General features: G+C 38.4%; 1 protein-coding gene across 1 annotated transcript in view; it reads right to left on the bottom strand.

Annotated features, from left to right (window-relative positions):
• MMS22L (MMS22 like, DNA repair protein) overlaps positions 1-23860 on the bottom strand; it is a 106849-nt gene that overhangs the window by 56686 nt on the left and 26303 nt on the right. Inside the window, exons 13-15 of the mRNA XM_063124862.1 lie at positions 11921-12040; positions 10996-11222; positions 9901-10410 (exon numbers count right to left, since the gene is read on the bottom strand). Of these exons, the coding sequence (XP_062980932.1) occupies positions 9901-10410; positions 10996-11222; positions 11921-12040 (857 nt within the window). The remainder of the gene's footprint in view (positions 1-9900; positions 10411-10995; positions 11223-11920; positions 12041-23860) is intronic.

The raw sequence follows: 23860 nt of genomic DNA, 5'->3' as shown, positions 1-23860 counted from the left end.
AAGGTAGCCTTTTTGAATTCTCGAATTTCCCTGCCCCGCTCCATCATACACAGTCCCACATGCTCCATCACACAATGTTCCAGAAGGTTCCTCTACCCTGAAGATTAGTTCTGGGAGGGTGCAGGAGATTGTTTTGGGGGAGGGTGAATCAGGAAAGCCCCACTGTAAGAGCAGTATGACAATGGAACCAATGACCTAGGCCATATTCCCCAGCAACTGGTGTATATTATTATTATTATTATTTATTTATATAGCACCATCAATGTACATGGTGCTGTACAAAGTAAAACAATAAATAGCAAGACCCTGCCGCATAGGCTTACATTCTAATAAAATCATAATAAAACAATAAGGAGGGGAAGAGAATGCACCAAATAGGCAGTATAAAAGTCAGAGCAAAATCAAGTTTTAAAAGCTTTAGGAAAAAGAAAAGTTTTTAGCTGAGCTTTAAAAGCTGCGATTGAACTTGTAGTTCTCAAATGTTCTGGAAGAGCGTTCCAGGCGTAAGGGGCAGCTGAAGAAAATGGACGAAGCCGAGCAAGGGAAGTAGAGACCCTTGGGCAGGTGAGAAACATGGCATCAGAGGAGCGAAGAGCATGAGCGGGGCAATAGTGTGAGATGAGAGAGGAAAGATAGGAAGGAGCTAGATAGTGAAAAGCTTTGTAGGTCAACAGAAGTTTATATTGGATTCTGAAGTGAATTGGAAGCCAATGAAGAGATTTCAGAAGTGGAGTAACATGGTCAGAGCGGCGAGCCAAGAAGATGATCTTAGCAGCAGAGTGGTGAACAGAAACCAAGGGACTGATGTGAGAAGAAGGAAGGCCAGTGAGAAGAAGGTTGCAGTAGTCCAACCGAGAAATAACCAATGCATGAATAAGAGTCTTGGCAGAAGAGAAAGACAAAAATGATCGAATCCTGGCAATATTATACTGGAAAAAACGACAGGATTTAGCTACTACCTCAATATGAGGAATAAAGGAGAGCGAGGAATCAAATATAAAGCCAAGACTACGAGTTCCTTGACTGGAGTAAGTGTAACATCATTGACAGTAAGAGAGAATGAGAGATGAGGAGAAGGTTTAGGAGGAAAAACAAGCAATTCAGTCTTTGCCATATTAAGTTTCAAACGACGATGAAGCAACCAAGCTGAGATATCTGAAAGACATGCCGAGATACGATCGTGAACATCAGGAGAAAGATCTGGAGATGAAAGATAGAATTGTGTATCATTGGCATACAGATGATATTGGAGGCCATGAGATTGAATAAGATTACCCAAGGGCAACATGTATAAAGAAAACAACAGCGGGCCAAGTGCCGAGCCTTGCGGAACCCCTACTGAAAGGGGAAAAGAAGAAGACGAGCTGCCATTAGCCAACACGCTGAAAGAGCGACCCGCTAGATAGGAGGCAAACCAGTTATAGACAGAGCCACAAAATCCGAGGTCATGAAGGGAATGTAAAAGAAGATCGTGATCAACCGTGTCAAAGGCTGCAGTTAGATCAAGGAGAATAAGAACGGAATAAAGGCCTTTAGACTTGGCAATAAGAAGATCATTGGTAATCTTAGTAAGGCCTACTGCTGCTATTTGTTTTCCACATGGAATAAAATCCAACGTAAGTCCTACATAGAGTAGATGCATTGAAATAAATGAGACTTAAGGTTGGCCATTATTAGCTTAAGTTCTATTCATTTCAATGGATCTACTGTAAGTAGGACTTAGTTGAGCTGCCTAAATGATCCTTGTAACCTATCCATTCTTATGTTAAATAGCAGCTAATACATTTGGGTTTCGAAAATTAAAACATGAGCTCAGTCTCGTTACCAGCATATCCATCTCTGCAATGCCAATATACCACCACACTGTATGATCAATGGATGGAACACACCTAAAAAGCTTAGGGTTGTACCCAATTAGGTTCTCCCAGAGACAGAACAGCTTCCATCAGTAGAACGGAAAGGTATGATTCCTCCTTCCCCAGCAACCTCTCCGGAGCAGGTTATGGGGGGCATGAGGGGTAAGGGTAAAGTCCCATTGTGTGAGCAGACACTGGATTTTGTCCTAAAGTTCTCTTCCATAAATTTATCATGCTACCTTTGTCATTTGTGAGCACAATAGCAAAAGATATATTCTTGAAAAATCTGGTTGAAGATAGGAGAGGAATGAGAATAGCATTCAGTTTTCATATTCTTACTTCTACCATGTAAAAGAAGAGCTCAGTGGCCACCGTACCTAGGGACCACAGGCGCAACAACTACCTAAATCAGAAGCAACTACCTATGACTGCAAAAAATAATGTTGCAAATATCTTTTTAGAGATGGAGAAAATGAAACCTTATTTTAAGGAAGGCTTAGATTATGGCAAAGATCAACTCAGTTCTAAGAACTGTTACATTTCCCCCTTGACAATAGTATTCAAAAAGATTAATATATAGGGAAAATATATTTCTCAAGGACTAATATTGAAACCCTGGAGTAAAAAAACCGCCTCTCTGTGTTCTCTTTATCAGCTTATCTGTTCAATGATATAAGAAGGGAAGAAGAAGAGAGTCTCCTGATGGGCTCAGAGGACTTCCCACAGGGCATTTTTGATGACAAAGTATAACAGAAAAATACCCTCAAAACAAGTATATATTTCCATAGTAAAGATTTATAGTAAGAATTCCACACTCAGCCCGAAGAACTACAGGGTGCACTACAGCAATAATGAATATACACATTTATTTGTTGATTTAGCTACAGTCTAGCTATCAAAGAATCTTTATTAAGGAGACAACCACTTTTGCTAGAATGGTACTCTGAGGCAAAAAAAATAAAAGGGTTCAGCTAAACCTTAAAGATCGTTTTACAGTCTGCAATATGCTTCAACTACGGAAGCCTACAACTATATTGTACCCATGAAGTTCTGACATACAAAAGCTAACTGAAAGGGAATCAGGACTTTGACTACCACCTTCTCCTACTATTCAGCTTTATCTGAAGGTTCAAGTGGTACAAGTGGCTTATGTAGAGCCTATAGAAGATGACTAATAAGCAAGTGTCATGAATATAAACTAGAATGTTTTAAAACTCCTACAATAATTAAGAATCAATTTGCAGATATGCGCAATGAGTCAGAATATAGGTGGACATTACCCCTTTCTGCAAGAGTTTCTCCCATAAACCTAAAATAAATTCAGCTAGTGCTCCACATTACAAAACACATTTATTTAAAACATTATGTATAATGTTCAAATCCTCACTATGCATCTTAATTTTTATCCTGTCAAGCTCTTTCAATTTTTTGTATATGTGCCTACTGGCCACCATATTGTAAGTTCAATATGTTTCCCTCACATCTCTAGCAAGTGCTAGTTATACTATGCAAGTGCTAGCTTATGCTATTGCGATGTCATTAATGCTAGTACTGGGATACAACTGGATACTATCCATAGTACCTTTTTTAATTGCTAAAGTTCTCTTACCATAGCTACAGAAATAACTGAGATGTTGCTAATGCCCATTTCTCTCCATTCATATGATTAAACAATGTAACTGATCTATAGAATTTAAAGGGAAGATCGGTGGCACAATTGAACCACAAGGGTCTGCCAATGGCTTGCTTAGTTATCATCAGTGTCTGCAGTTCAAAACAATGGCCCATCCACTGGACTACACCTGCTACTCATTACGGAAAGCTTCCAACAGAACACTTTCACTCTTCCCAGTTTTCCCATTTGAAAATTTCCCAAGCTGTATAAGTAAGCCGAGCTGCCGGGGGGGGGAGGGGGGAGATATAACCAAAACCAAAGAGGTGAGTGGTTAAAAAGTGCTACTTGTGTCACAAAAATGTATTATGAGTAACTGCCTTGAAGAATAAGAATTATATTTAATATGCATTGGATTAGACAGACATATTTCTTTCTAATAAATGGTTTTACAGCACTATAGCGATCTGGCTTGTTTCACTGTAGCAAACAGAGACCACCACTTCATAGGAACATAGGAATCTGCCTAATATCAAGCGAGATCATTGGTCCATCTAGTTCAGTGTTGTCTATTTTGATTGGTAGCAAATGTTCAGAGTTTCAGCCAGGGATCGAACCTAGCTATATAAAGCATGTCCTCTACAACTGAGCTATGGCCCTCCTCATCTCTTTTTGCACAATATTAAGAATTTAAAGTGTTAAGAACTTGATTTCTAATGACAATAATTATAATAAAAATAACCTTTCGTTAGGCTACCAGTCTTTGATTTACAATTCTTGCAACATCTTGCAAAAGAAAAATAGCAATCGTAATTTGTAGGAGAGCTCCCTCTCATACGTTATTTCCCTAATTCCTCATAACAGAGGCACAAAACCGGTGGATACTTTGCCCACATAGCCACTAAAAACTTTCTGAGTGTAAGAGTTAGAACCACACCTTTAGTAACAGTAACTCTTGGGAATCTAAATAAGTCACTGTTTGGGAAGTTCTTCCTTAGAGGACAAGTAACTCTGCTGCATCTCCACACTGAGAATAGTCAAATGATCCAATGCCACCCAGTAGCGGATGACTGAAATCAGACCAGATCAATTAATTCCTCTATTAGTGGCCAGTTTGGGATCCTGGGCTTGCAGGAGTTCTTATTTATTACTTTTAGCATACTAGTGATGATCTTCCAGCACATATACTTTGGACATTACCACTCTAGCTCGTTTTAGGAATTCAAGAACAGAAAACAAGAGGAAATAACAGTACAGAAAAACTGAAAAGTACCCAATTCTTCTACCCTCTCATTTAAAAATAAAATAAAGTCTATATAAAAGGGAAAGGAAAGCTTTGAAATGGTTGCATGTGAAGAAAGTGAACACTTATTAGACCATGTGAGCCATGTTTTAACCCAAGAGCAAATTTTCATGGCTACATTAGAAATCCTAGAAAATAAAAGGGGTTATAATGGAAAGGCTGACAGTACCTTATCCACAGCAGCATGAAAGGCTATAATTAAACCACAGCTTTTGGCTACACCTCAGTCTGCAAAATGGAAAAAAGAGCCATTTCTACAATCATCTCAAATAAAATGTGATTCCGGAAACTCTATGTGATGTGTTAAAGGGGATTGCTACAACTATTTGACATTCTAAGCTTTAAATACCAAGGCATTTAGTTAACACAGCCAAGTCAGTATTTTCATAATGCTACTTAATCAGCAATAAAGGAATGCTCCTGTGAGCCATCATCTTGGGTTAGCAGAAAAGTGGCATATGAAGTTATTATTAACTAACTGCCTACAGGGAGCTGCTTCTCTCTTTAATCAGTGATCTCACTTCCTACCTACCTGCAAATTCTGACAGTCCTAGAACTATTACACCCAGTACAGTTGGCAGAAATATTACATTTATGCAAGGGCTGATATCTTATTCCCATCTGGATCTTAAAACAGGAAGGATTGCTATAGTGAGACATTTCCTCCTTTGCCAAATCAGAGAGGCAGCCAAGAATGCATGTTATTAATCTGGCCAAAGTCATTGCTCTATAACCCTATTCTTGGCACACCCACACACAGAATAAGCTGCAGTTTCTTCACCCTATGATGTTGCTAGCTATGCTTTCATTTCCCTCAAATTCTGGAAGAAACTGTATCATTATTCTTTAATTGTTAAAACAACAACAACAACATTCATTTGCACAAATGCAGCCAAGGACACAACAACATTGTAGGATTAGTCTAGAACCTTTTCCCCAAATATCAAAAATTGCATTCATGCAGTAGTCACACCATCATGCTGAGTTTGGGCTTATCTACACCTATGAGCCTTCTGGGATGGGGAGCGGGGAGGAACTTGGGTTTTCAGGCTTCCAGGATCCTCCCCCAGCATCCAAATGTCAATACGACATCCCAAAAGCCAAGAGGGAGGTTACAGCATGGCGTGTGTTTTTTTGTTTTGGAAGAAGGAGCCGTTTGCGCAATTGCATGGCCCCAATCCTCTGAAAAAGTAAGTAAAAATACCTCAGCGCCGAAAAGCGCCAGCAGCCATCCCAAGGATGGCAAAATTGCTTCCCCCACCCCCAATGGGCACAGAGTCACCCTGTGCATCTCTGTGCCTGTTTAAAGAGCCCTGCTACTCACAGGGAGGAGGGAGGACCCAGGAGCCCGCACCACACCACCCACAGTCCTTGGTGTTGTCCCAGGACTGTAGGAAAAACCAGGATAAAAGTAGTCCATTTTATCCTGGGGAAAGTGAGTGGCCATCCCTGACTGACCCCATGATCCCCTGTGCATCATTTGGACACACAGAGACGACCTCGAGCTGACCCTGGGATAAATGGATGGTGCAGACATGCCCTTTCAAGTTATTAATAGCATTCATTTTGTTAAAAGTTACTTCTCAACATCAGCAAGTTGTCTAACATTCAAACAATGTTTGAAGTGGCAGCAAGAAGGAATCCAAATGTTTTCATTATTGTACTGATGTTCATTTAAAAACAAACAGGCATATTTGTAACCTCTTGAAGAGGATCATTCTCCTTCCCCATCATACTGTTTAATATTATGGTTGCTGTAACTCCTCTAATAAAAACATAATTGGTGAATAGCTACTGCTTGTTTGGTTGGATCCAGAGGTCCATGGAGCAGAACTGCTTAAAGAGGATGCTGCAATAGACAGGAGGAGGGGACAGCTGATTTTTGCAATTTCCTCTCCGCCTGCAAGCCCTATGCCTCCAAAATGTACTCCGAAGAGTTTGGGTGACCCTTTGAAATACTGTGGGAGATGGCGCTGGGCTAAGAGCGAATCAGCAAAAATCACTAGCCCCTTCTGCTTGTGGAAGGGGAGAGTGATTCCGAAAACAGAAAGAGCCCTTCTGTTTGCAGAATGACTGGCCCGGATGAAGTCCAATGACATTTAGTAAGGTGACTCAACACTTTTGTTAATATGCACAATACTTTTTTCTTTTTTAAAAATAATAATACAGCTTTAAATCAAGAACTATTTTTAAAAAATTAAATGCAACTGTGTTGGAATTACACAGACCATTTAGAAACAAAGGACCAACAAAGAAACTAAGGTAGCATGCAAGTCACACTTTTTAACAGTCCCAGGAACTGTTCTCTTACATCTTGGTACTTTTCACTTTTTAAAAATCAAGTTAAACCAATTTACAAGGACCCTCCTAATAAATCACCTACACTTTGTCAAACACTTTATCTTTGTTCAAACACAGCCTGAAAAAAAGTCAGTTGTCCTTGGATTTACAAGCTACTGACAGCAGAAGTCAAACTATTCAGACAGTAACAAAGTACTTACGGTAAAGATGCAGGTCAGTTTCTTCCCACTGTTCATAATGCATATTTTCTACTGCCCCTCCCCCCCCCCGACAAATCCTCAGGTTTCGTCAGTGACCAATCAATAACTGCCTCATTAGGGTTCGTGGCAGGATGACAGGGGAAGATGTCTTCCAACCTTCCTAAAGTAGTTTTTGGCTTAAAATTGAAGAGCTGCCTCCAATGTGAATTAGTGGACAGAAATATGATCGTTGCAGAAAGGACAACGTGGAGGTTGTAAATAGTATCAATAAATCAAGGCAAAACTGATGACTATTTAATCACTAATCTCTATTCCATTCTCCCATTTTATGCATTTTTAATAAAAAATAATAATCAAACTATGTACTTAGAGAAGGCTGTGAGGTTACAAGATATAAAATATTCAATATACAACTAAGTATATGATCTGAAGCAAACTTATGTTGTACTATGCATTCACACACACACTTTAACGTGAACTACTTAGGGATTTAAAAAAAGTGAAAAAGAAATATTATAAATAAATAATAAATAGCAACTGGCTTCGGCTGTTTCAGGAGGGCTCTAGAAGGAAGCGAGGCTCAAAGCAGCCTTTGGCATTTCCAGGCTGCACCAGTATCCATGGAAGCCTGCAAGCTCAGGAGCAAAGCAGCATTACTTCCGTCCTCCAGCCTACTTCCAAAGTACAGTGATGGAGGAGTTAAATGATTGCTGCTGCTTAAGCGGGACAACAGACAGAGCTGCGAGGCTTTCCACCCTTGGGTGATGCTTCTAATTGGCTGAGGGGTGGGACCTCCTGGAAGCAGAGTGTCACGGCCCTCTTACTACTAAGGAATCAGCAGAGGGAAATGCTGCTCAAATGTCCTGTAGCTTCTATTAATTTGCTACGTATGGCAAATGTGGGCAGCGCATGAAGCAAGTGGACAACAGCTGGAAGAATCATAAGCAGAGACTGCTGTAGCACTCATTTCAATACACATCCATATACATCATTCCTCTGATGATCCACAGTTAAACATGGCACCCAAATCCACTAAAAAGCATTGTTTGAGAGACAGCATTTGATCACCAATCACACATACAGATGATCACTTATTGTTTCTGCCATCAGGTGATTAAGTTGCATGTGTCCACCAGCCCTTGGAAATGTCACCCACCTTTCTGTTAAAAAACATGAAACCCACCTAGCTGAGCTCAACCTACTCACACCATACAGTGGCCAGATGCTTGGAATGTTCTTTTTCTCTCTAAGGCTGGTGGTGGTGGGGAATTAACAAGCCCACCAAACATGGCTGGTGGGCTGCATTTGGGTTTGTGGTTGACAAAAATTGTGTCAGACAGAGGCAAAGCTAAACCATGTTAGCCAGACTTCTAGGAGAAATATGGTAAATTTGTACTGAACTGGATCTAACATCTTGGACATGCTAATTTATATAAATCTTTAATTTAAATAATGCATGCTGACTGCTAAACATATCCGCAGCTATGCATTTTTGTTGTCGTTTGCCACTTTAGACGCTTTTATGCAAAACGACAGGATACACATTTTAAATCTGAATGTTGCAATTTTTTCGGCACCAGATCAAAACCATTTTGTTTGCTCAAGCATTTTAATCGGGGTTTTTTTTTGGTCTGTTCTACTGTATTGAATGCCTTCATTTTTATGTTGATGTGATTTCGTTATTGTATAGATATTGTACTGGATATTATTTTAATCATACTTGCATACTGGAGCGGGCAGACTTCAGGCTTGCAGGATCGATTTTGTTTCTTAATAGAACACTTGAAGTGTACCAACCAGAACCAGACTCAAAAGTGGAGGCTCAGAAGGCAGAGTCAATTATCCACAGTGGATGAGTCCATGGGATAATGATCAATTATCCCATGAAGCCATCCACTAGGATATGTACAAATCTACATGTAACTTACCATAGATCAGGGATTCTAAAATAGCTCTCTAAACTGGCCAGCAGAGCTGAACAAAGACCTGGTTAAAGCAACCAATTAGTATTCCTATTTTACAGATGAACACTGAGGCTCAGATAATTAACACAAGCTGAGCAGAGGTTTGTTGTGTTATTACTGTTGATTTATCCCAGGCGTGTTGAACTTCAGGGCAAGGGGCCAAATCCAGCCAGCTATTGTTTCCCAGATGACCACACCCCTCTTCCCCACAGCTGCAAAAGTGGCAACCACTTTTGGTGGTTTCCTGGTTTTTGCACAATTTCTTCCCCATTCTACAAGGCTGAAATGCCTCTCTTAAGCCTTAGTAATTTGCAGTAGGCGCTTTAAGGTAAAAATATCCATGCGCTTCTTCAAAACTGAATTCAGCTCTTGGACTGAAGAAGGTGCAACACCCTTATTTTATCCCCTTGCTATCAACTAAAGTCAGAAACCCTTGGAGATCTACTGCAAACCACACACAGATCTAGCAGATCTATGATTTACACTCTCACTGCCCCTGTTTTACACCTTTTTATTTTAAAAATTGCATAAAATGCATTTTTAAAATAAATAAATGAAAATTAAGTAAATAAATAATAAACTGCATATATTTTACCGTATAATAAAATTATGTTTAAAGCAGAAAAAAAAGAACCACAAAAACCATTTGTAAACAAATCCTCACCTTAGCCTGAACAGAACATCCTGCAAGAAGGTTAACACTGTTGCAAGTTCAGCTCCACGGCAACCTGGCAGCAGCATACTAAAGCCGTCACTCAAGAGCTTTTCCTCGGAAAGGTTCAAGTAGCAGCTGGTCTCAAAAACTTCTTGGACACCATCCACGTAAGTGGAAAGCAGCATCCAAAGGTTTTGTTTCTGCAAGAGGTCATTTCTTGCCACTAAGAATTCTTTTGCTTTTTCGTGGAAGGCATTGGAGAGATGCTCGGCTAGCACACCCATGTCCATGTTCTTTTCAACATAGGTTAAGACGAAAGCAAAGTAGCCTTTCCAGATCAGAGCTCTCTGAGAAATGCTGGTGGAAACCGGACTGAGGAAATGCAGAAGTTCCATCATGCGGCTGGTAACATCCTCCGTCTCTGCTATAGCTGCCAGCACGAGGAAAAGATATAAACAATTTTGCAGCCCCACCTCTGTCAGTTCTCGCATTCTTTTCTGGTGGAATTTGGAGTAAATTCTGCATCATACAAAACAAAACAAAAAAACACCACAAACCATTTTTCTTAAAGCTTATTTGGCTTTCACCTTTCCTCTGATGATCTTTGGCCTGAACTACACATTACTTCTTAAAAAATTCTAGAGTAAGCACAGGTGACTCAATCCAGATCAGGCCCTAACATGAGATAAAGGGTTTTTCAACCCTTTGCCCCTTTCTGTTCCAGAGGGAAACAATCAAGGTCACTTCCTCCCTTGTTCCATCAGTGGAAATGCTCCGTTGCATTGGAAGGAGCCCTTCTGTCCACAGAAGGATGACTGTGGATCCTACCCATACTCTACTTCACAAAACACAATTATTTATATGAATTGGCATTCAAAACCAAAAAGTTTAGAACCATTAAACACCTCAACCAATTACCAGATCTGCGATTACACATGGAGGGGGGGAATAAGAACTAGTCACCCACCTGCCCACACACACTTTGGGATTATTTCAGAAGATGTGAATATAGACTATACTGATGCATGCTTCTTAGATAAAGCAAAGTGAGTCAGTCATAGAAGGTGCAGAATGATATATGGAAAACTGCTAAAGCCACTGTACCTTCCTTTGATCTGTTTCCATGGATGAATACCACTGGTCTTCATGGCCTTCTTCATTATTTGTGCCAAAATGCGAAGAAAAATTTGGTAACTATTACTGGACGTATACATGTCAGGATTATGTATATCACTGCAACAGTTCTTTACCAACTCATACATAGATAAGGGTGTCTTACTAATACTTGCAAGATCTTTGAGACCAAACCAAGGAATAGTAAAGGGACTGTTCTGAAAAAAATACAACATATTTAATCAAATGCAGTCATAAATGGCAACTGAAGTTAATCTTCCATATTTTTTCCACCATCATTAGAAAATGTGAAAATTCAGATTTTTGTTGACTAGTAATGGCTTTGTAATCTATTTCCCATAGCCAATTCCTGTTACCACCCGGTAATGGTTTTGCAGTCAAGATCCTGAGGAAGAAGGGTTCAGAGACCATCATTTATGCTTGAGGAGGGGCAGTCAGCAGGAACACTTGCTAAGGAAAGATCTGACAGCCACAATTGCTGTGATCCTGTTTCCCCCTTTGGTCCAGAATTTTTTTTTTTGCAATGACCATACAGTTGCCCTTTGGCTACAGAGGGGAAGGACACTCTAGGCTCAATCACTGGTCAGTTAGGGATTGCCTGCTGTGAAGTTGTATCTCTCTCTCTCTCTCTCCTAGCAAGAAATTCCACATCTTGGCTAGGTTTCCACCCTTTTCTTTTCTTTTAAATGTAAATATCTGAAAGCTGCTGAGAGCTTTTGTGGTGGGGTGTGACATAAATTGAATGAATGAATAAATCTGAGGAGCTCTTTTCCCCAATAAGGCCATAGACAATTCCGCTGCTAAACAGAGTGGACTGGATTATAAGAAAATCTTCCTCAAGGTGACAGGTTTACAACAATTACAACTCCAGCTCTTCCTAGGCACATTTACTAACCAGATTCTTGCTGTAATATTCCCAGAGTATGGTGACAGTGGAGAGGTTCACATCCCAAATATGGCTTAATGTCAAGCAGCACTGAAGATGCATTCGTAACTGTTCTTCTAATATTCCAGTCTAACAAACAAAGACATTCAAGTGCTGTTAGATTTTGTTTTATTTAGCATTTTTTAATTTAATAAAAATAACCCTGACCACAAATCAAATACGAGGCTTTCAGATTCTGAGAATAATTTTGTTATTTCTAATTCAGAAGCAAGCCAATCCATTAATATGAGCAGTGATCTAGAAAATAAAATCTGTCAAGTACTGGCATTGTCATCTACTAAATATTTTTAGGTGCTTGAATCATACAGCTGCAAAGATGGGGCCTTAAAATATAATCCGGAAGGTAATTCCAAGATAGGCATATTCCAGATGGAAGTTTATATACTGTATTCTGCCAAGATGACTTTCTAATGATAAAATCCCATTCAAAGCAACAGAAAATGCACATTATAAGAACATTCTGGCAACTGTGAATGGCAAGATGGACCTAGCCCACTTCCCTTGCAAAGATTTTATTGTGTTAAGAATGAGATCTGGCACTCTGCATGTGTCATAGAAAATTTATTTCAATTTAGTTCATAGCCAGTTTATCTTTCTTTAAAAATAAAAGGAAAATGCACATGCAAACAAAAATATTTCACTGAATAGGGACAGTAATTGCATACACTTGATGTTAAATGAGCAGAATAAAGGATCAGCATTTGCAAGCTACTCCATTCTAATTTTTAAAACTGCATTTAAAAATATTTCAACCTTCTGGGTAATGTTCACATTATGCCCCTCCGGACATAACAGAAGCACTACCACATCTGAATTACTGGGGTAGGATGGCAAAATTGGCTGAATCCATTTTGCTCTGTTGCCCTGATAAAAATTACAGTAAAACATGGTATGTATCAATGTTTTAGCATCCCCAGAATCACAAGGGCAGAGTCTTAAAGCAATGGGATTCCTCCATATTGGCCTTCTAGGAATCAAGACTGCATCACATTTAACCTTGCTAATATAAAAGCCACAGGATACTTTGGGACAGTCAAATTCTATAAATAATGAGTGCTGATGAATTAAATGTCAGCTGATGAACAATCAAAAACAGTTAACTTGTGCTAACCAGTTCTGCCTATCTATATTGTGAATTATCTGTCTAACTAAAGATACAGCTTGTAATCCCTCCATTGTAAGCACAAATATTGATGAAAAACCAAGCCAGAGTAGTAACTGAGGAATATCTATCTTCCACCTAGATTCACACGAGAGAGTTAGGAATGTAAAAGATGGAAGTATAGAAATGACATCTATACTGGATCTGGCCAGCTTGCATTCATTTTTAAAGGCAATTTCGCAAGTTACTAACATAGGGTCTTTGTTTCACCACAGAAGCGGAATGTGCTAACTTTAGCCCTTCCTCAGTTATGTGCAGAGTACAACCGCTTTGTTCCAATAGGAACCAGCAACAACTGAATTCGCATCAGAGCACCCCACCCACTTTTGGCATATCCCTGCCTGTGTTCCATTCTTTGGTGTGACATTGAATGTTGCAGAACACTGGGAAACTATGGGAACTTTTTATATAGACTTATGGTGCGAATCAACTCAAGTAAAATATCTAAAACTAAGGAAGACATTGCACTTTGTTCATCATCACTTTCTTTTTTAAAAAAATAACGGCTGCTTGCTTTGGTTTTAATAATACGTTTAAAGGTGCATTTTTAAACCATACTTTTCCATGTTTTAGTGTGTTTAATATTTATCTCGCTTTTAAAAAAACTATTTTAGATTTTTGTTGCTGCTTTTAAATTCTGTTGTGGTTTATCCTTGGTATTACAGTATTGCTTATTATTATTATTATTATTATTATTATTATTATTATTATGTAAGTCGCCTTGACTGCTCTGCAATGGGGGTGGAGTTCATAAATTGAATAAATAAATAAATAAATAGTAAACTCTCTTTTTGAGGTTTTAATAGTAATTCACTGCAAATATTGCAATAATTTTAGAGTGCCATCTTATGTGGATAGTCAGCAGCCTCTAAGTTCAGAGGCTACTGACTATCCAGTGCAGGGCAGGAGGACCGCAGAGGCGGATCTTTGCCTGCACGCTCAAGCCACCAGCATTTCTGCTAGACAGGTGATTTTGCCCATCTAGCAGCGACGCCTCAGAGGGGAGGGAAGGAGGCTGGAGAGGCCATAGGAAATGATGTATTGTAGCTACATCATTTTGCTCCCTCCTATAACTATAAATGAGTGTTATATATGGAGTCTGCCACCTAAAGAAATGCACATATTTTTTCTTTTTTGAAGGAAATGAGTGGATGAGTTTTGGTAACACCTTAATTTGTCTGCTCACCCATCAGAAAGGAATCGCCCACTAAGGTCACATTGTCTAGTGACCAGAAAGGGGAAATTCTCTTGAGGGTTAGCTTGCAGAAACAGGGGGGGCGGAGCTGGCCGCCTGAGCAATGGCGGGTTTCTTCTGAGGCTCTAAGCGGCGTTTGCCGGAAAAAGCAATTATCTCTCTTCTAATGGGCATAAATCTTTGAGCAAACGACAGAAAATGATTATAAAAGTCACAGGAGCTGGAAAAGCTGAGAGATTTGAAGAAGGGAGGTGAGATGATTGATATTTAATACAATGTCTGTATAAACGGCAACACTATCGAAACCGAAAGTAACACTGACGCAGTTTAAAAAGAAGGAATTTATGCTTGCTGGACATTGATTTGTGTTATAACCTTTCATTCTTATCTCACATGGGAAAGATTGAAATGCTGGCTTTGTAAGGTGGAAGTTGTTGATTGGATTTATTGGCGTGGTGAGAAGGGGGGGAGAGAAGGTGGAAGAAGCTGCATTCGGCATTCGGTGAGGGAGATGTGGGAAGCTGAGAGGCTGCGAATGATTAAACTGATCCCCTCTAGTGAATGCTGTTGTGAACTGGATATTCCCCCCCCTCATGAAGAAAGAAGAAGTGTTTGATATATAACAGAGAAGCCAGCATAAGTTGCTAAGGAAGCGAGTTACACTCTAAGATTTATGCCCTACCCAGAAGAGTCCCATGCCTAACATTAAAAGAAAGATCAAAAGTTGGGCAAAGCTTAATATACAAAAAAAGAAAAAGAAAAAAAAAAAGAAAAAAGAAAAAAAGAAGAAAAAAAAAAATAAGAAACCTTCAAATTATAAAAAAAAAAGGAACTTTCAAATCATAATTTGGCATGCCTCTCCCTCCTGGAAAGGACAGCCCCTGGAGTTGAGCAAGAGGAGGAAGATAAAGACCCAGTCCCTTTGGATACAATACCAAATAAAGAAAAAATATGACTGAAGGAGGAGAAAGTGGTAGTAACCCTCCCTCGTTGATGGAGATCAGGCCCATTATAGCTGAAAATAACATTGTTATATTTTAAAAAAATGGATCAGCATATGAGTGAATTTAGACATTAATTGTGTATTTAGCGGATAAAAAAGGTGGAAAATTCGGATAAGATCAAAAAGATAGAGGCTAAAGCGGACTTGGACCAGAAGGAATAAGAGGCTTTTGAGAAATCAACTAATATACAATTTAAAGAATGGGTACTGTGATCGATTGCCTCGGAAGATTAATCTAGTAGATCTACTTTTTGAATAAAGCAGCTAAAGGAGTCGCAGGGAGAAGATCTTAGAGAAATCATCGTGAACTGGTTCAAGGAGCTGATGCCGATATATCAATAGACGGATTGGATCCGGATCGAGTCCATCGTGTGGGGGGGCAAAACCACAAAGGGGCAAGAGACATTTTGGTGAAATTTGGTAATTATTATAAAAAAGAGCAAATTATGAAAGAATTGAGATTTAAGAATCAGATATAATATAAAGGCAAACCAGTGTAAATTTACAATGATCTTTCTCAACGTACATTAAATTGGAGAAGTAGTCTTAAACTAATAATGGAAACATTAATGAAGAATGAAATTCCTTATGCATGGGGTTACCCGGTTTTTTTTTAAGATTTACATATGGGAGGAGGGAACACAGAGTAACCTCATTGGATCAAGGTAAAGATTTGCTGAAGAGGCTGGGTCTGGATGGGGAAGCAGATGGGGCTGGAGTGGGTGGGGGAGGGAATGAGGCTGGGACATCTGGAGAGTAAGAGAATTGTTAATTATGTTTGGAGATAATTGCAAATAAAAATGCTAATATAGAAACCTGCCGGCCAGGCACAGCACTGCCTCCCCCCTCCCCCTTTAAAGTAGATGGCTGGAGTACTAGACTCACGGGGATATGGGGGGGGATTAGAGTGGGGGGGTGGGGAGGGGGGGAAGGTAGGGGAGGAGGGATTGGGGTAGGAGGGTGGGGGTTTTATGTATGGAGTTTGTGTTTTTATGTAAGCAAGTTTGAACTGCTGAGCACAAGGGATCGGAAGAGATTTCAAAAGGGTGATTATGGATAAAAAGATAAAGGTATCAACACTCAATGTTAAAGGTTTAGGGGCAGTCGTGAAAAGGAAGAGAATAGAACAAATGCTTAATAAAGAGGGATCAGATATTATAATGATCCAAGAGACACACCAAGGCTCCGAGAATTTGAATATGATAAAATTAAAGTGGCTAGCCTATTATGAAAAGTCATTAGGGACATCAAAAAAAAATGGAGTGGCCACTTTGATTTCAAAAAAAAGTGGGTTTACATTAGAAGAGGTAAAAAAGGATGATAAGGGTAGATATCTTATGTTAAAAGGTAAAATTGAGGGAAAGGTCTATACTTTGATTAATGTTTATGCCCCAAATGAGAGGCATAGAGAGTTTTTTATAAAGTTGTTTAAAGAAATAGAAGAATTTAAGGAGGGGTATGTTATATTAGCGGGGGATTTTAATATGGTTATGGATAATAAAAGAGACAGGTCAAATCCCACTAATGTTGAAAAGAGAAACAATATGACTATATTGAATAAATTAATAAAAGAAAATGATTATTTAGATTCGTGGCGCTTACTTAACGGGAATAGGCCTGGATTCTCATATTTTTCCCCAGTTCATCATACATACTCCAGGATAGATCATATATTTGTTTCAAAAGACTTTGCAACGAGGATTTGTAAAATGGAAATGGGGGTAATAAAAGTAACTGATCATGCCTTGTTAAGTTTAGAATTTACAGTTAAGAAAGATTATAAAGAGGCATATAGATGGAAGTTGAACACAAAGATATTGAAATACAATAAAATAGTAGATAAAATTCGGAAGGAACTGTCGGAGTCATGGGAAATTAATGAAAAAGGAGGAACAGCTGGGTCAGTCATTTGGGACACCATGAAGGCTGTAGCAAGAGGAATCTGTATTAGAGAAACATGTAGTTTAAAAAGACAACAACGTGCAGAACAGGAAAAGTTAGAGATAGAAATTAAAAACTTGGAGGAAAGATATTGGCGAAGTAAAGATAAATATAAATTAGTGGAAATACAAGCTAAGAAGAAACAATTAGAAAATTTAAATATAGAAGAGATTCAAAAGAATTTAATGTATATGAAAAGGGAATATTTTGAAAATAGTGATAAGAACTCGAGGTTGCTTGCCAAGCTCACACAAAAAGAAAAAGGGAGGAATGGGATAGAAACGTTGAAAGATAGCCGAGGGAATTATTGTCATGCAATGAAAGCTAAAATAAAAATTTTTCAGGAATTTTATCAGGAATTGTACAAGGGTAAAGAAATTCAACAAGAAAAGGTGGAGGAGTATATTGGAAGGTTTATAAAGAAGGAAATAAAATCAGAATATAAGGAGTTAATGGAGTCAGTAATAACTCAAAGAGAAGTTGAAGAGGTTATTGATAAGTTAAAAGTGGGTAAATCACCAGGAGCAGATGGTTTGGGTCCAGAATATTATAAGGTCTTCAAAGATTGTCTAGTTCCAAAATTAATGGAACTTTATAATAGGATATTATCAGGAGAGAAGATACCTGAATCATGGGAACATTCAGTGATAATTCTGATCCCAAAACCAGATAAAGATTTGACTAATCCCGATTCTTATAGACCTATTTCTTTAATAAATCAGGATGCTAAAATTTTTACATCTATTATGGCCAAACGATTAAATAAATTCTTGGCAGAATATATAGGAGCAGATCAATGTGGGTTTGTGGTAGGAAGACATATGCATAATTTAGTGGGTAGAGTTTTAAATGTAATAAATGTAATAAAAAAAGCAAATATTAAGGCAGGTATTATGGCATTAGATATTTTTAAAGCTTTTGATTGTGTGAGCTGGCAGGCACTAAAGAGTATTATAGATAAATTGGGATTTGGAAATAAATTTAAAAATGTAATAGAACAGCTATATTCCCAAAATACGGCGGTAGTGGTGGTAAATGACGGACTTACTGAAAAGATACGACTAGCCAGAGGAACAAGACAAGGATGTCCGCTCTCGCCGGTCCTTTTTGTAATGGTTATGGAAGTTTTGGCGAAGGCACTAAGGGAGGATAAAGAATTAGAAGGAATTGGAGAGGTAAGGGAAATAAAGCTAAACATGTTTGCGGATGATACTTTATTGACCATTAAGAATCCATTAAGAAAATTAGAAAGAATTAAATATCAGTTGAGGGAATTTGAGGAAATTACAGGGTTAAAAATAAATTGGTCTAAATCAGAGATGATGTTGTTTAACTATACTAAGAGGGAAGAAAAGGATTGGGAAGTTAAGGGAATGGAATTGAAAGTTAAGAACGAGATTAAATATTTGGGAATTAAAATTACAAAAAATCTAGAGAATTTAGAAAGGGAAAATTTAACGAGGTTAAAGAAGGAGGTACTAGAGAAATTGGAAAAATATAAAAGATTAAATTTATCTTGGTTTGGGAGAATAGCTTTGATAAAAATGAAGATATTAGCTAAAATTAATTTTGTATTTAGGATGTTACCTATAAAAATATCAGAAACCGAGATAAAAAGTTGGCAAAATATTATTAATAAATATTGTAATGGAGAAAAGAGAGCAAGAGTGAATAAAAATAATTGGTACCTAAGCCAAAAAAAGGGGGGAATGGGTCTCCCAAACATAAAATTATACTACGTAGCAAATAGATTAAGACATGTTGTAGAAGCAATTATGGGAGTAGGAGATTTATATTGGATGGAAGAAAAAATTATAAGTAAGGTAGAGATGAATCTGGAGAATGTTTTTTTTAAAGATGGAGGAAGAAAGTGGGTTGGAAGTATAGATAATCCACTCCTGAGGACTCAATGGGAAATTTGGAGTAAATTTAAAGGGAAGCTGCTTCCGAGCAACTCTCCCTTAGCACCGATAATAATGTTAAAGAATTTCCCAGAGGATCTAAAGGGTAGATTATGTAAAATATTAAAAGAGAAAAATAAAATAAAATTAAAGGATTGGGTAAGAGATATTAAAACAAGAGAAGATATGGAAAATTTGTTAAAGGAGAAGAAGCTATCTTGGCTAGAATATGGTCAATTAGAGCAATGGAATAAAAAGTGGATTAAAGATAATAGAATGTGCAGAAAGATGACGAGGTTTGAAGAATTAGTAGTAAGTAAGGAGAAAGGAAAAGGAAGTAGTATAGTTTCAAAAGGATTAATGAGTGAAATATATAAAATATTGTTAGAGAAGGAGTTTAGAGAGAATACAGAGAAAATGATTTGGGAATCAGATTTGAAGATACAAATAGGGCGACAGAGCTGGGAGGGACTATGGAAACAAAGAGTGTTGAGAAGTTTATCAGTAAGAATAAAGGAGAATTATTTTAAAATTTTATGGAGGTGGTACCTAACCCCGGTTAGATTGAATAAGATAAGTGATCAACATTCAGCAAATTGTTGGAGAGGATGTGGGGAAAAAGGAACGTATTTACATATGTGGTGGCAATGCAAATATGTACAAAGATTATGGAAGATGGTGTTTTCAGAAATTGAAGAAATAGTGGGAATGAAAATAGAACAAACACCAAAAATAGCATTGCTGTCACTATTTGAAGATATAAAGTGTGGAAAAGGAACTATAGAGCTGATATCGAGTTTGTTGGTTGCAGCACGATTGATGATAGCTAGGAACTGGAAGATCCAAGGGGAATATTCTATTGAGGAATGGTATAAAGTAGTATGGGACATAGCCATTAATGATAAACTGACATGTAATATTAAGTGGAGAAAAGGCGTAACTAAAATAAATGAGTTCGAAGGAATCTGGAAACAGTTCCTAGTGTTCGTGTTTACTAAGGGAAGTGGGAAACCACCAGCAGAAGAAATGATTAGATTTTGGACTCAAGAATGATCCCGAGGTGGGGGGTGCACATTTATGTTAAGAATGAAGATGTTGTAGAGTGATAAGGCATATGTAATAGTTTTTGATATTTGTACTCAACAATTATTCAATATGTATGCAGCAGATATTTGATGTATTTTTTTCTTATTGTGTTAGTTTCAGTTATATTTTGGAAATGTTTATCTATGTTTATTTTAAAAAAAAAAAAAGCTTGCAGAAACAGGCTATGTAGATTAAAGCCAATAATTAACAACTAGCTCCCACAATTAGGCTTTCCAAAGCCTTATTTTTGGGTCACATTACCAAGAGGGAATTCTAAGCATCTAGCAAATCTGTCAGTCTTGCATAAACTAGCCAAGTTGAAAACTCTTAAGAATACAATGTACCTTCTAAGCCTGGATTGATATACAGCTGTCGAAATGCACAGCAATGTCTAAAGTAATTGCACCTAAGATAGCAACTTTGCTTAAATTAAGGGTCAGAAATGTTTTTCAGCCTGCAGGGGTCGCATGCCAGCAGAGGGAGGGACCATAGCCCAAAGTGGGTGGGGCTACCCATTGTTGGCATTCAACCTCCAGTGTGCTTGCCCAAACACCTTCCCCACTCATACACAAACACATCCTCTTCAGACATACTCTCCCACGTGGATAGGCTGTGAACAGACTATGGAAAATGCACCCCTTTCTCACCACAGCTACTGATTAGACAGAAGAGCTTTTCATGCCTGAGGAGAGGGGCCTGGGGAACAGGTTGACAGGGTAGCTGGGGAACCCCTGCAGACTACTTCTGGTCCATAGGCCAAAGGTTACGCATGCCTGGCTTAAATAAGATAGACTACTGGAAACACAAACAGAACTAACAGGGAGGCCAGCTTTCAATTATTTCTGTAAGGATGCAAACAGATATAATCAAAATGACAGTACTACATACTACTTATCTACTATAACACCTACTATAGTTATACATATGCTTTGGAAGTATTCTAGCAGCAATTCTTATGAGACCTTGCAGCCTGGGATTAATATAGAAGTAGTTAGGCTTGATGAAAAGACAAATGGAGATGCATGTTAGTTAATCCTACCGAAAATGCTAGTCATGTGTAGCTATAGAATCTAAGTAACCACTGAAAGTGAGTTTTTTTTTTTAAAAAAAAACCCTCTTTCTTTTGAATTCACTCTAGTTTAGTGGCATCCCATAAACTTTCATCACAACTTAAACTTAGGACGCAGACAAGCTGGTGCGTGTTCAGAGGAGGGCAACCAGGATGATCAGGGGTCTGGAAACAAAGCCCGATGAAGAGAGACTGAAAGAACTGGGCTTGTTTAGCCTGGAGAAGAGAAGGCTGAGGGGAGACACAATAGCACTCTTCAAATTATTAAAAGGTTGTCACACAGAGGAGGGCCAGGATCTCTTCTCAATCCTCCCAGAGTGCAGGACATGGAATAACGGGCTCAAGTTAAAGGAAGCCAGATTCCAGCTGGACATCAGGAAAACCTTCCTGAGTGTTAGGGCAGTACCATAATGAAACCAGTTACCTAGGGAGGTAGTGGGCTCTCCCACACTAGAGGCATTTAAGAATCAGCTGGACATCCATCTGTCAGGTATGCTTTAGGGTGGATTCCTGCATTGAACATGACTTGATGGCCTTATAGGCCCCTTCCAACTCTATTATTCTATGATTCATGTGTTACTGTAGAAGTAAGCACACGTTAAATATTTCATGTGGACCTGCTTCCACACCATAATTTTTCTTTCCTTAATCATACATCCACTACCGTTGTGTTGGGAGTCACAATTAGCTATGGCTTTCTGACAGTTCCACAGTTAAAGAGAGGTATGCACATATTATGACAGAATGGGTACAGGCTCAGTTATAAGAAATACTAATTTGGGATTTTCTTTTAGACACTTTGTTTCCCCTGGACACGTATTGCCCTCGGTAGTATAAATGATCACCCAAGATAAAACAGCAGTAAAGAATTCCTAATCACCAAAAAGAAAAGAGAAAAAAAAGAAAAGCGCTAGACACAGAAGACAACTTTCTCAAGAACAACTAGTCATTCCACCTAACTCCAGCAAACTATTACACCCTTGACGCAACACCAGTATTGTCCTCATAAATAAAATTTCTATTTACACTGAAAACAAGTGATCACAGCAGCATAATTAAAAATATTCTAACCACTGAAAATACAATCAAGAAAGACTAGCTGAGTTTGCTTAAGCCTATTTATTTTATAATAAAATGTTTATTTTGCCAACATTTTTATTCTAGAAGTAAGTATAAAATGTTTCATTCTAAGAAACATTAGTTTATTCAAAGAGTACTGTGGCAGCATGGACATGTTTGAGTTTGAAACACAGCAACAACCATCATGTAAAGACAACTCAACTGAAAATATTAATCTTCTCTTAACCAAGCCTAGATTTTCAACATTTGTTTCCATTTTAGCTTTCACTTTTACTTATTTACACACCACTTTCTAGACATACTAATTACAGAAGCTTTCAAAGTCATATTAAGTTTGCAATCTTGTACACATTTACCTGGCGGCAAGTCTCAGTGATTTCAGTGAAACATCTACGCAGACATATGTTTTTTAAAAAACAACGTAATTCATCCTAAAATTGTGATAATGTAGTAAAATGTTAAAACCATAATGTGTCTACATTCTGGGATGGATTCAGACTTGAACTCAACAAGGGGACTTGGCAGCAATTTTCTGGCGTTCACTCTGCAGCCTCCAGAACCAAGCCCCATGCTGATCCAAAGGGCTGAAGATCCACTGGAACAGCACAGGAGGAGGCACTGGGAACAGCAGGAAGAAGGATAAGAAAATCTACCCCGCTGACTTCCCCCATGGGCAAGCATCTGCTGGACTCCAGCTCCTTCCACAGATGAAGGGGCCCTTCCATTCACAGACGGATGAGTTTGGATCCAACCCACTGAATGGCCGAAGTAAAAAGGAACCCCATCATTTGGCTTACCCCTGCTGCTTCGCTACGGAGCCAGCTAAAGAAATTAAAGAAATTATTGATGTTACATAAATTACAATTTGTACCATGCAACCCAAGAAGAATCTTGCATAAAACATATTAATATGTACTGCATATTTAAATGCACTTTCAAAAAGGAGGTCAGTTCTGACCTCTGGGCCACAAAGTACTGCATTAACAGCTCTGTAGAAAGAAAAATGATAAGGTATGAAATGAGTGCTCAGAAGCTACAACCTTATCAGTAAGAGTTTGATTCAAGCCTGTAAGACAAATTGCTCAGCAAGGCAAGTCACCTTCCTGCTGTGATGAGGATATAGCTGAATTTTCAATGCAATAGACTATCTCCCCTATCACGTCTCTCAAGTTGATATCCTCAGATTCAGCACAGAGTTTACAATTTCTAAGCATCCTGTTCTTATTCGGAATACATCTTGTCAAAGGAGCCAAGTAACACGTCCAGGATAATTATCTCTCTCACCCCCCCCCCCCCAATACACACACTTTATCTGACAATTTATCTTCAAAACACAACCACTTAGGAGTATGACCACTAACAAGAAGGAAACTATAGAGTGTCCTGACCGAGATAGATAATCAAGGCTGTTCATACACTTGAATTAAAGAAACCAAATTTCAGACAGCAATC

The sequence above is a fragment of the Elgaria multicarinata genome, chromosome 4 (genome assembly GCF_023053635.1).
Source record: "Elgaria multicarinata webbii isolate HBS135686 ecotype San Diego chromosome 4, rElgMul1.1.pri, whole genome shotgun sequence".
NCBI lineage: Eukaryota > Metazoa > Chordata > Lepidosauria > Squamata > Anguidae > Elgaria > Elgaria multicarinata.
Note: the sequence above shows the minus strand (reverse complement) of the source record. Positions and strands in the feature narration are given on the sequence as shown.